The 14384-nt window shown below is 42.8% G+C and overlaps 1 protein-coding gene across 1 annotated transcript; it reads right to left on the bottom strand.

The window, feature by feature from the left end:
- Positions 1–13178: 13178 nt before the first annotated feature.
- LOC144102490 (uncharacterized) lies at positions 13179–14043 on the bottom strand. The gene is made up of 4 exons (XM_077635753.1): positions 13771–14043; positions 13609–13686; positions 13445–13522; positions 13179–13327 (listed from the first exon to the last, which is right to left on the bottom strand). Exons 1-4 carry the CDS (start codon positions 13829–13831, stop codon positions 13179–13181), a joined length of 366 nt encoding a protein of 121 aa, XP_077491879.1. The 5' UTR covers positions 13832–14043.
- Between the last annotated feature and the right edge of the window lie 341 nt (positions 14044–14384).

Here is a 14384-nt window from a genome sequence, read left to right as displayed (position 1 = left end):
AAAAGTTGAGCCTCGAGATTACGTGGCTTGCTTTTGTATTTAGGCTTTAAGAATTACGTTTTTTGAACAAAAAATTTGAAGAACTGGTGTCACTTGACAGATCACCGTACCTGTGTTGCATGCAAATGGCATATTTTGTCGAATATTGTGTCCTCACTATATTCAGCAATTTTGTCAGAATAGCACTTGTGCTGAAATTGTGGTTTGAGTTAGCTTCTTTGTAAGCTGCACATGTTACTGAAGCTAGCCTTGTCATATTTTCATTGGGTGTTAATGACAAGAAGGCTATTGGGTCTGTCACCACTGATGTCAGTGTTGTAATTGCTGCGATTCATTATAAGCTGTTCAGCTGATGTGCTTTTAGAAACATTCACTGCACTGTGGCGAGAAATCTTTCAGTGTGTTTTTAGATTCCATTCTATTTCTTCCTGTGTGTTGTTGGTTGCTTCCCATGAGTATTTTGTTAAACCTGCTGCCAAAAACAGGTCTTGACATACTGACTGCTTGTTGTAGTACTAATGCCTTTTATTTGTGTCCTGTACTTTAAAACTCCACAGCACTGGCACTCTTTCGTTTGCCATTTGTGTGAGTTTTAGCACCCCAACCCCCAGAAAATGATTTCTGGCATCGCTTGTTGCACTGCTCAGCGCTGTGCCTTCAAGAGTAATACTGTGTGTGGTTGCATTCTCTCACTAGTGTCACAACAGTGGGCAGATGTTTTGTTTGTTGGTTTGGAGAAATATGCCAAGTGTTCATTCTGTACATCAGTAGTCGTTTACGTAAGTTAGGGTAATTAACATTTATATGAGCAGCAACCAGAACTGCACACTTAAAAATTATTCCCCATGATCTGGTTGCATTACTGCTGTGTGAAAAATTTGACAAATGCAATGTGGTATTACTAGAGTGCAGCTCGATATGTATGCATATGATAAAGGTTTAACTGGCATCGATGTTTTCACTTTGTTGGGCAGTGTTAGCTTACAGTTACACTGTATCGTTTGTAACGAAAATGGTTATGTATGGAATGCACCATTTCTTGTTTCATTGAAATGGAATATTTTTCAACCTAAATAATATATTCAGGTTTTTATGAAGACAGCCTGTCAGTTTTCCACCGCAAAAATCAAACATAATATGGCAAGAAGGTGCGAAATTTTATACAAAGTGTCGTAATTGACTAAAATAGCGACATAAATATGCTTTGACTTAGAAGGTAAACTCCCGAAGGTCCATGAAAATAATTTATATCTCGAAGGTGCGCATTACATTTGAAATTGAGGCAAAAAGTTATGCTAAAAATGGTGGCAAAATATTTTTGCACAACAATGGCGGACGATATGCTACACCGCTCACTGTTTCACAAAATATTCACTGCATTCACTGTATGGCATAAAAAAATCTAGCGTATTTGCATTATGAAAGATGTGAAGTTTACCTCAAAACAAAGAAAGGCTACTAGATGCAGCCCACTCTCGGAAAAACCTGTGAGTTTGCTTTATGTGCTGTTGTGCACATAACGTGTCGAAGGGTTAAGGTGTGTTTTGGGGTGATTGCTATTGTACTCTCTAGCAGATGGATAAGAAAGAGGATACAGAGAGAGACCAGATCACTACTGAGGCGCTTTATACTTTACCATTTTTGTATGTTTAAGCGTCTCCAATTTCTGCTTCACAAAGTTTGAAATTTGTTCCGGAAATTCCTAAATACTTGGGGAATTTCTACTCTTTCAGTGGCAGATTATTACTGTGCAGAAATTTATCTCCTGAAAAAAACAAAATATCTGGCAATGCTTGCCTGACATACAGGGTATATTCAGTTATTTGCGGAAACTTTTCAAATGATTCACTTTATATCCTTCTTGTCATCACCTTAACTATGTGTTGTCTTTTGAGGTGGGATCTGCTGTTCACACTGAGATTTTTTACACCGAAAGAAAAGATCTAGTCATTTTTCTCTGTTGTTGGTATGGTATTAATACTATCGTTTGGATGAGCTTCGCTGTGACCTATTCTCTTTGCACAAGCATGTACCTGATTAGAGATGGCGTGGTATGCCAAGTGTATTAAACTTGCATGTCACGTCAGCCTTGTACTTGTGTCTGGAAGACTTCGTTTCACAGGATGGGACAATTGGTGGAAACTGAGGGGAGACATTAGCGATACTTGCACAAGAGAGGATAGTACTGTTACACGCACATGACAATTCCCTGTTTGGTCATCATTGCTGGTCACGTTAACACCAGTGCATTGCTTCCACAGGACCAGGTAGAGCGGAAAGCGCTACTCACTTCTCTTGAAAATTATCGCCCCACAAAACTTCCCATTGTTGGGCCTTTCACACACTGTTATGGCAAGTAGAAAACAGATCAAGTAAACGGTGCCTCTCAACTCCTTTGTCTTCCCAGAGCTGTATGCAGCACTAGAGGAAGCAGATATGCTTATTACTAGACCCAAAACATTGCATAAATATACAGATATTTCTATAGAGCATCGGAGGCATTCGTAATGTGCTTGTAATGCTACCAGGCCTTGCTTAAGAGAGTGCTTTCAAGGAATTTCACAATGTGAAACCGATTCCAAAACAAGCAAATGAAACATAACTTCCACATGGTGAAACAGCCTCTAGGAAATTGGGAGACATAAGACCCCCTGAAATGCAACATAATGCAATTTTCTGCAGATGTAACGAAACTGGGGTTATTTCAGTGCCCTGTCAACCATGTTTAGCCATAACTGCAATCAGCATGTAGCTTGACGCAGCCAAGAGCTACAAAAAATTTCTTGTTTGTAGCCAGCTCCCGTGCTCGAGAGGAGTTTGATTGCAATTACTTCAATGTTATGCACAACTGTGGACTTTCATGAACACACCTGAGCCAAACATTCCAGTGCATGCAAATCTAGAAATGTGTATGCAACATCCGGTACCTATTTCATTGCAAAGCCAGAAACACTTTCCTCACAAGTGAAAAAATAGCAGCAGCAATCTGGCAACATGTGAAACATGGATATTCATGCAAACTGCTATACTGGCTCATGGCTTTTTTGTTTGGCTGCTGAGTGCAATGTTGTCGAATGAAATCCTGGCAACGGTCACTACATTTCGACGGCAGTTAGATGCAAGCACACCCATGTGGTATGCGGTGTCAGAGCGCATTAAAGAACCTCATGTGATCGAAATTATTCGAAGCTATCACCATGTTTTGGCATAAGCCAAGCCCCACTGCTTCCCATCTCCCAAGTCCAGAGCTACAGCCACTGACCTCCATAAGTGAGCTGCAGTCAAGGGCTGCACTAGGCATTGATTTCCAGCCATAATATAAGCTAGATAGTTGTATCATAAGCATGATGTCTGCTGGTATTTCCACATTCTTTCATATCCTTTTTTCTCTGTAACTGATGGATGGTGCCGTGTACTTTTTGTGTGGTGTCCAACGTGCAGTCATTTATAAAGAAAGAATTTAAGCATCGCTGTTTATGGCAGTGCAGTTTTTATTCACTTACACTGCTTTTCTCTGTTAATTTTGCAGACTAATATTGACAAGCCAAAGGAATACATGCTACCACAGGAAGAAGCCAATATAAATCCTCGTCTTCACAGATGCTTTGGCCTGATGTTCATAGCCTGTGAATTAACTTGTTTATAGACTTTAGTGCCTGGTGTCCATGGACGAAATGGTGTGCATAATGAATGCCCCATCCATCAAAAGCATAGATACTTGAAGCATCAATGAGGGTTATTTTTGAAGATGACATGGGGCAATGTGGTATAAGCATAAAGAAGGGTATGAGTATACAGGACACCTTGTTATCATTTGGTAGAGCACAATGCAAGCAGAATATTTTTTTCCCCAATTTTTCAAGATTTTCACGGAGCAAGGTGTCGTAAACAAAAATACATTCCGTGCAATAAGTAGCTATGTGCTATTGGTGGGCCATCCTTAATCTCCATTCTGGTGCTAAAGGAACTTTAAGAAATGTCTAGCCTTACTTGTCTTTGTTGTTACAATGCCATGCGAGTGCATTTCTTATTATTTGGTTATTTTCTCTGTTGTTTTTTGTTTTTGCTTTAGTCACATTTGGGACCTTATGATGAAGCATGTCTACCAAAGCTGCAGCAACAGCTTTTATTACTGTTCAGCCAGACATTCAGGGTGGCAATTTAATCCGTTATATTTAAACTGCTCTGAAATGAAAGCCACATTTAATGTGCATTTCACTGCAGTTGCTAATTCAAAGTACACAGTGTAGCGTGGCTTGTTGTGGCTGGCCATTGGAGCTTGGCATTATTTTTCATGTGTATAACACAGCTCACACAGGTTCGCTGAACAGTATCTGTTGCTACATAGGTTTAACTCGCACCATGACGTCTATTCTATTTTTAGGTTTGCGGTAACAGAAGGTGACTTTTTGCTGAATGAAGTATAATATTATTATATTTACATGTAATTCTTTAAAATTTTCTGACCAAAAATGGAAACCTTGTTTATGTCCATTGCTCATGATGTATGTGTTTGTTATGCAATCCATGACTGTGGTATGAACTATGAACCAGCTTTGAGAAGAAATGAGGCAGGGGGCTATTTATAGCTTAACCTTTGAATAATTAGGGAATATCTTCCGGCCCCTTGAAGTCCGAATTAATGAGGTTTTACTATTCTTCCTGTTAGCTTTAAACGTTGCATCATATGAATTCATGATTTCGTATTGTTACTTATTCTGCGTGTCTACATCACATATTGCATGCTGTTAATGCTGTCCAATCAAGAAATCTGCATTTCTATGGACATCATGATTTTTTTAGTATGGTAGAGTCAGTATAGTTTTGTATATTTTGGTTGCAAAGACCAGATACTATTTTGATAAAGAACATGGAGTTATCTTTGCACGTTTATATTTTTAAATTGTTTTTATACAAAACGTACATTCGATTCGATAGTGGAAGGTATTTTTTTCTTAATATTCACATTTGAAATTTAAGCATTCACACACCCCTAATAATTGGGTAACTGGAACGGTGGGAATTTTTTCTGAGCTGTTGGATATGTTCCTTATAGAAATCTAAGAACTAAAAATTTACTTCTAGTGGACTGTTGTTCTTGACTGAAGGGATTAAGCTCTACATATGAAATGTAACTCTACTCAAGTAACGCAGCTATTGCACAGCACTCTTGTCTACAGTCACAATCTGATAGCCCTAGCAGTATGTGAGCTGTGGCGTATTGGGCCCCACGTTTTAATAAAAGTGGTCTGGTTTTGTAATGCAGGAATGGCCACCACAGACTGCAAGGCTGGCGTGTTTCTCGGACAAAATCCACCTGATCAAAAGTGCCCAGTCATCCACAGCGTGCCATCCATTAGTACAAGCACGAGTACTCACCGGGACAAGCCCACAGGAAAGCAGATTCACCAGTGCACCCACTGCGGCAACATTTTCAAGAAGAGATCTGTCCTGGCTGCGCACGTTCGCACCCACGCAGGCGACCGCCCGTATCATTGCAGTGACTGTGATAGCACATTCGCTTATAAGAACGGCCTGGTCAGACACCTGCGCACCCATACCGGTGATCGTCCATACTGTTGTGACCACTGTGGCAGCACATTTACTGTGAAGAGCAATTTGGACAGACACCTGCGCACGCATACGGGTTATCGTCCATATCATTGTGACCACTGTGACAGAAAATTTTCAGTAAAGAACAATTTGGACAATCACCTGCGCACCCATACGGGTGATCGTCCATACCGTTGTGACCACTGTGGCAATGCATTTATACAAAAGAGCCACCTGGTAGATCATTTCCGCATCCACACTGGTGAGAAGCCATTCCAATGCCAGCTGTGCCCCATGGCATTTGCACGAAAGGCAACCCTCGTGGCACACGTGCACTCCCACAAGGGTGAAAAACAATTCCAGTGTGATTTGTGCTCAAAGGCGTTCTCAGTTAAGTGGAATTTGAAACACCACAAAAAGACACGACACTAAAGGAATAATAGTGTCCCATGGTGCCCTTTGGAGGAAGTTTTGGTAGCAATCTTGCTGGCAACCAGATAATTGCGTGCTAGCTAGGTGTCTTGTGACAAGTGTTCTATCCTAAAATGGAGCTCGACTGTTGTCTCGAAAAGCACAAGTTCGATCCTGGCTGCGACGGCCGTATTTCAGTGGAGACGAAATGTTGAAGGCATGTGTACTGTGCGATGTCGACCACCCTAGGTGGTCGAAATTACCAGAGCTCTTCACTTTGGCGTCGCTTTGGGTCGTTAAGCTCCATAAAGCAAATGAAACCGTATGTCCGTAGTTAGTTTAATTTGCAAGAATTCTTTAATGTTGACACTACACTCCCTCTGGGCTATTCGGTATCTTCTTTCGGAACCGCTAGCCTACTATGCTTCCAGACTTACGTGGACTAGAGGAAATTGTGACACATAGGGATGACATCACTTCTCATTAAAGAGAGGTTTTCAGTGATAATATGTCCAGGATTTTTACCTCGTGTTCTCAGCTTTCTGATGAATATCAGAAGAAGAAAATCTGGCCTTATTGTTTATTGAGATTTGTTGCCCTAAGCACACTTGTGTTAATTAAATGTTTTATCACTTTACGGATTCCTATTGCAGCAGCTCTATTTGCATAACATCAAAAGATAATATGCTGCTGTGATGTTTTTTCGGTGTGGTGTACCAGTGGTACTAGCAGAATGTATGAGAGAAGAGAACAAAAGATTGCATGGCTTGCTTTTGTTTTTATTCTTTAAGAACTACTTTCTTTATTCATAAACATTAAAAGAGTTTAACTGCACCAGTACCACTTCTCAGATCACTTTCGGTGCTGCATGCAAATGACAAATTTGGTGGAATATTTCAGCCTTTTTGGTCAGAATAGCAGTCGTGCTGGAAATGTGCTTCGAGTTAGCTTCTTTGTAAGGTGTATGTATTACTGAAGCTAGCCTTGTCACATTTTCATTGGGTGTTAATGACAAGAAGGCTGTCGGGTTTGTCACCATTGATGTCAGTGTTGTTCTAATTGCTCTGATTCATTATAAGCTGTTCAGCTGATGTGCTTTTAGAAACATTCACTCCACTGAGGCAAGAAGTCCTTCAGTGTATTTTCAAATTATATTTTATTTCTTGTGTGTTCTTGGTTCCTTCGTATGAATATTTTGTTACACCTGGTGTCAAAAAGTGGTCTCAACATGTTGGCTGTTTGCAGTACTAATTCCTTTTATTACTATTCTGTGCATTAAAACTCAAAAGCATTGGTACTCGTTGGTTTCCCATTTCTGTGAATAGCTAAGCTGCTCCTCTCCCTAAACTGAGCTTTTATGTTGACAGGCAGTTCTAGTTTCCCCCTCGAAACTAATTTTTGGCATCACTAGTGTTTTGCTCAGCGCAATGCCTGCAACTATACTACTCTGTGTGGTTGCATTCCCTGCCTATTAACACAACATTGTGCAGAGGTTTTGTTGGTTTGTTTGGTGGAATTTGGTTACTTTTCATTCTCCACATCAACGGATGTTTACTTAAGTTAGGGTTGTTAACAAATAAACATGCGGCAACCAGAACTGGGCACTTAAAAATTATTCCCCAAGTTCTGGTTGCATCCGTCTATAGGGCTGTCTGAAAAATTTGTGGAGAAAAACAGTGCAGCATTTCTTGATGGCAGCTCTAATCTTGTTCGACATGTTTGCAGGTCATGGAGGCTCAACTAGCATCAATGTTTTTACTCTATCGGGGCAGTGTTAGCTCAAAGTTACACTGTATTGTTCGGAATAAAAATTGTTATGTGGCTCTTTCTGGCTATGATGATGTCTATTCAGCAGCAAAAAATGCATTTATTGCAAAGAAAATTGGACTATAAAAATTTGTCCTGCTCCTGAATTCAATACTCGTGACATCAAAATCAAGAAAAACTTCACAATGACTGTTTATAGGTGAATTGCGGCGTTGCCTCGGGGATCACATAAAAAGAACTGTCTTGATGCACTGCAGAGTGCTTGCAAAAGCCGCTGGTTGTGGCGACATGTATATTTCAGTATTTTTTTTAATACAAAAGCATTGCTTGTCCCATTATGAGAATCACCAGCAGCACGTGTTAGTGTACTCGCAGGTGGTACAGAAAATCCCAGGGTTGGAACGCTACCGCGGCGGCCATGTTTCAACAGAGGCGAAACACAAAAGGCGCCGTGTGCTGTGTGATATTGGTGGATTAAAGATGCCCAGGTGGTCCGAGCCCTCCACAACAGCACCTCTCTCTTCTTTTCTTCTTCCACTGCCTTCTTTATTCCTTCTCTTATGTGGTGTCCGCCAAGATAAGTGAGACAATTACTGAGTCATTTCCTTTCCTCAAATCCAATTTTGATTTTCAAATGCTGGGACTTATCACACCCACAGCTAAACACCCAAAGGATTGTAGAAATAATTTCTATTATGAATGTGCACTTTATACTTGAAATTGTGATGATGATGATGATTAAATAACTTTGTTTGCACCCGTCAAGGAATCAGAGGGCGAAAAAGACGAGTCTTGACCGCCGTCATCTTCCTCCCCTTTCAGCAGGCTGGGATCCCTTGGGATTCAGCGGTGTCCAGGGCCAGACGGATGACTTCTTTTTGTTCTTCCTCTTTCTGGCTGGCCATTAAAGCCTCCCAGGACTCTATATTCCTGTCTGGTTCGTTGTGGCTAGGGCATGTTCACACCATGTGGATCATGTCTGCTATTTCATTACACTGTTTACACCTGGGGTCTTGGATCGCCGGATGCCATCTGCTTAGTGCGAGTGGGTTCGGAAAAACTCCCGCCTGTAATTTTCTCCATATGACCTCTTCCTTTTTGCTGAGGCCCTTGCATTCTCCAGGTAATGTCTGTCTTCCTAATCTGTAATGGTTAAGAATATCTTGGTACGTGTTCAGCTCCTCGCTCGTCTGAAGGGACTGTCTACTCGACGAGACCGCATTGGGGTCCCGGTGTGTGAGTCCTCGGGCCAATGCGTGCGCTGTCTCGTTTCCCCGGAGGCCCTCGTGGGCCGGAGTCCAAACAAGGTTAATTAGTTCTGCCGGTGTCGGGCCGGCTGTGAGAATTTTGACTGCTTCGACAGATACCCTGCCTGCGTTGTAGTTGCGGATAGCCGATTTGGAATCTGTTATAATCACCCTAACATTCCGTTGAGTTAAAGCCAGCGCAATGGCTACCTCCTCAGCCGCTGTTGCATCACTCTGTTGGGTGCTGCAGCACGAGACTCGGTCTCCGCCCTCCCTGGTCGCCAGGGCTACGAAACCCGTTCTGCCTTCATATTCCGCCGCGTCCGTGTAAACCACGTCCTGTCTATTGGCTAATTTTTTCTGCAGAGCTTTCGCTCTGTCCTTTCGCCTACCCTCATGGTGTACCGGATGCATATTCCTTGGGAGTGGTGGGATTCTGATTTTGTTCCTTATGTCTGTTGGGATATTCTCCGTGTGTTTGAGCCGCGCTCGAGGTTCGAAGCCTAGCTTTTCTAGTATTTTTAGCCTTGAATGGCTGCGTAAAAGTCGTTGTTGTTGCGCTACTCTGGTAGCCTCAATGAGCTCGTCTAGGGTGTTTGAAATCCCCATGTTCAGAATTTTCTGGGTGGATGTGTACGGGGGGAGGCCCAGAGCGGTTTTGACGCCTTTCCTAATTAGGATTTCAATCTTGTTTTTTTCTGCTTTGGCTAGCCGTAGGTATGGTGCCACGTATGTGATTCTGCTGATTACAAATGACTGAACTAGTCTTAAGAGGTTCGTCTCCTTCATTCCCGCGTGTTTATTTGCTATTCTTTTGAGTAGCCTACACGTCTGGCTTACACTCGATTCGAGTTTTCGTATCGTTTCGGTGTTCTTACCGTTTGTCTGTATCCTAAGACCCAGTACTCTAATCATCTCCACTGATGGTATTTTGTCCCCATTTACCGTTAGCGTTATCCCATGTTCATGGGGCTTTGTTTGTCTCTTTTTTGGGCCTGCAACTGGTAGCTAAATATGTGCACACAAATATGGTGAACGATGAGCTACACCGCAAAATGTCATCGCAAAATGTCATCGGCTACGTACGTTGACTGCACAGCATAAAAAACAACCTTGTTTGCGGGATGAAGGATATAAACTTAATGTGATACAAAGAAATCACCACTAGATGTAGCCCACTATCGGAAAAAGCTGCGAGTTTACTTACTATGTAAACAATAGTGTACCTACATACATACAGTGCCAGAGGGTGTATATTGGGGTGAGTTGCTAGTCCACTTTGTAGCAGACAAGGATAGAAAAGGAGATGTAGAGAAACCAGACCACTATGCTTTAATATCTTTACGTTTAAGCAAAAGGAAGGACAAACGGAAGGTGGCTGCCATGGGAAGATGCCGAAGGGCGATGGATGGATGGATGGATGGAAGGTAAACTCTGAGATACAACTAGCCTGCTAAAAGGTGGCCTGGTAGCCAGTGGTGCCGAGTGGTAGTTATGATGACAATGGTTGATTTCATTATACCTGCCAGCACGGAACTGCAGGGGGGGCGAGCAGGTGGAAAAATTAATCCCAGCGCCACGGAAACTAGGTTAATCCATTGCCTAGAAAGTCTCCTTTCAGAGGCATTCGCTTTATCGGTATGGCGTTTTATCTGACAATATTGCACAAGTACATAGGTGACACTTGAACAGGCTGTACATGGCATAAAAGTACCCTAAAAGAGTGACATAGTGGAATGAACGATGAAAGATGCTACATTGTTAAACCATTGCCCCTGTGAGCAACCACGTCACATCCTAGCAAATCAAAATACACAAGTAAAAAATAAAAGAATAAAACCAGGCTGTGAACCAGAAAAAAACCCTTTGCAACCGTTACACCAGACTAAGCTGATTTGTTGCACAGGCTGCATAATAGCCTGCAACTTCACAAAATATTCAGCCAACAGCTCGGGAATTGCATCCTTTTCATTTGCTTAGCCTCAGTGCTTGCTTCGTGGCTTTCCGTTTAGTAGTTTGACTGTGCAGTTCAAGATTTTTTCTGCGTGCAAGCCTCACCCTGACGAACAGGGCAAACAAACCATCATAAACGTCATCACCACACACAGTCAGCGATTTTTCTACCTTGGCATGAAGCAACATGCACAGATCATGCCCTACTTGTTCTTTTCCCACAATATTGGAACTAGATGCGACAAAAACCTGCTCGCAAGCATTGATGAAAACTACAAACGAGGGTGTAGGAACTGACAGGCTCCCAAAGTCACCTTCTCCAGGATTTTTGACACTTAAGTACAAGAGAACTTGGCTCTGATCGGCAAAGGCGGCATTTTCTAGCTTCACCTCGCACGTATGTGGCCCTGTAACACACCTGTGATCATTCATAAACTTGTAGGCAAGCCAGCCAGCAAAATAGACAATGTTGTTCTCTAGTATTGGAGACTGATAATCATATGGCAAAACTTTTACTGCAACTGGCAAAGATGTGGCAGCTGTACAGAGAGAAGGAGCAGACTTAGATAGACAAACTGGGAGAGTGGCTAGAAGGCTAGACATGTCTTCAGCACAGTTGCTGCTTTCCGACAGTTTGAAAAGGTTGCTAACTAAAAGATGCCTAAATGCTGCTTGAAACTGCCGGCAAGACGAATTGCTGTTCGATCCAGATTTCGACCTAACAATAGCAAAGGTGTTTTCAAGTGCATCCTGGTTCAGGTGCCTGGTAAGGAGGTATGTCAAACCATAGCGAGAGGCCAGGTGGTTCCATAACAGCAGCACAGCCCTCGTAGTTTGGCAGAAGCCACGGATGCAAAGAGGCTGCCGCGCACAGCCTAGAACTTCGATGTTTTCGAAAACTGCAATACACTCTTCCAAAAACTCTTCATGCACAGATCCTGCACAAATTGCAGATGCATACGGAGACTTTCCCCGCTTCTGTGAAGTATTTAGACTGTCAAAGAGTCTATCGATCCTCTCAACAAATCTGGCTGTGTGGATAGCCTCTGATGGCAACTGTTGGAATGTTACCAATGTGCACAATGCAGCAGCGCAATGATTGCTGAATAGCTGTGCTGCGAGTTTCACAGACATCTTCGAAGCAAAAGTTAAATTAAAGTGCCGGGCACTCAACTTTGGGATGGACCGAATTTGCATTTCTCGATCCTTCTCATAAGCCTGTCGTATGTACGAGCTTTTAATTGTGCCACTGCCTACCCTGAAGTCATACTTGAAGAGCATATTGCGCAAGCACTTGAGCAAATGCGGTGGATCAAAAATAAAGAAAAGCGGTTCACCATTCACACCTAAGTACGGCTTTTCAGGGGTCACAAGTTTCGAAAACAGAGAAACATTTTGGTTCCCCTGATCACAAACCACAGCCACAGGCTGCAATCCAGCTCCAACCAACATTTTGTGGCATTTGAAAAGGAGGTCATACAGAACAGTTGCAGGCGCTGCCTTATCTGCAAAGAAGTAGCCAAGAGGCTGCTTCCACGGCGTACATATTTCTTTGGCCATGAACACAAGCGCCTTGTTTGCAAGATTTGGACCTTGTGCTGCACTGTACTCTTCAAGGCCTTCAAATCTGTCCGGCACTGGATTGTACGACAGCTCCTTTGAAACATGCATTTCATCAAAAATTATGGTGCAAGCCCTGTCTTGCCGTGGAAAAGACGCTGCCCGTTTCTCGATCAAATCAAAAACTTCAGGATAAAATCCAACCCTCAATGGCACGCGTGCAAGCCACAGCTGCAGTGACCTAACAGATGGAAGTTTCAGGAGTTTCCTGCAATATCTGTAACCTTTTGGGCTGTGGAAGTATAAACCTAAAGCAAAGGTTTTGTTTTGGCTGCACCATCGACGGCCAAACCTGCTGACATTGTGCATCTTTAACTGAGCTTCAACAAAAGCAGCAACAGCTGGTGTTAAATGCTCACGCAGACTATCTACCAATTCGGCAGTGGTCTTCATGCGACGGCGCTGAAGCAGCAGTCCTTGCAGCCTCTTGTTGCGGTTACGCAGCTGCCTGAGCTTGGCTCGAAGTTTCTGCAGTGGCCGCCCTTTCATTGATGGGGCTGGTGAAAGATCCTGCAACGTACAGAGTCGACGGAAGAGCAATAAGTTGCTACGTCGGGTTTAGTCATAGCTGCATGTAGTCCTGTAGCACCAAAAAGTGCGCAATATTGCGAAAGCGTTGTAAAATTGCTAACCTTCATAAGAAAGAGGCGAACTGCTGAACGGAGCTCCTGGTGACAGATCAGCAATCGCTGACAGTATTGCGGCCACCCCTGCCGTGCCAGGTTCCAGAGATGAAGCGCTTGCTTCAGTGCTTGGTCCTGCATATGTGTGGTCAGCTGCGCCCACAGAATATAAAGAACAAAATATAGTGACAGCACAGTTCTGACAGGGAAGCCAGCAACCCAACAATGCACAAATAATAACTAAGCGCCACAGGCGGAATTAACACTTACACTGAACCATTATGAAGCCACTGGCGTGGGAACAAGCTTGGTTCAGCGTAGAACCAGTAGGGCTGGCACCATCTGCATCTGCACAGCACACAGGCAAGGAATTGTAGCATATTTCTGAGCCATACCTCCTCAGGCTGTTCGAGCAGATACGAAATAACAATCACCTTCTTGGAAGAGTAGCAGCGACTGGGACGACCGACTCTGGACGTACCCCTTGGAAACAGGTTCACCGGAGACAGCAGCTATCATAGGAAGCAGTCCAATGAGCTTTCAGTCGTCACCATTTTCAAAAGATTTATGTCAGTTATGCATACAACCCTGCTCACCTGGTTCTCCAGCCCGGCGCACTGATGCCGAAGTTTCGCTCAGAGATTGTGAACAGTCCATGTCGCTGCTGCATTCGCTTGAGGTGTCTGAAATGGCAACATTATTGCGGAGAGAAAAGAGAATTCAGTACCTTTATAGTAAATAATTTCCAAAGAACTATAGCTTCCACAGCATGCGGTTCACATTGTCATCACTCTAGAAAGAAAAATGCTTATCCAATGAAATAAAATTCTGTTTACCACCCTTAATCGTTAGGCACATTAGTTTGATGTCATCAGCATCTGTGGAGCACCAGTAAATCATTTGCAATTTTCATATGCTATGTTTTATTTTGAAGAGTGCAAAATTCGCCTATCACACAAACAACGATAGCTCGCAAATCAAGTAATGTGCCCCATATTGTTTACAGATTTATGCAGGTCAGCCTATGGCCTACGCAATGAGATGCAACAAGAATGAATTCGTAAGCAATTATCGCAAAAAATAAAAACCTGTACAAACATTGGCTTTCGCTAGCATGAATATTGAGGTAAAAGACAACAACACAAACAATTATTAGTGCATTTCTATAATCGTTCAGTGCATGCTTTGATACATAGCACATGAGCACACA

This window comes from Amblyomma americanum, chromosome 8 (assembly GCF_052857255.1).
Source record: "Amblyomma americanum isolate KBUSLIRL-KWMA chromosome 8, ASM5285725v1, whole genome shotgun sequence".
NCBI lineage: Eukaryota > Metazoa > Arthropoda > Arachnida > Ixodida > Ixodidae > Amblyomma > Amblyomma americanum.
Note: the sequence above shows the minus strand (reverse complement) of the source record. Positions and strands in the feature narration are given on the sequence as shown.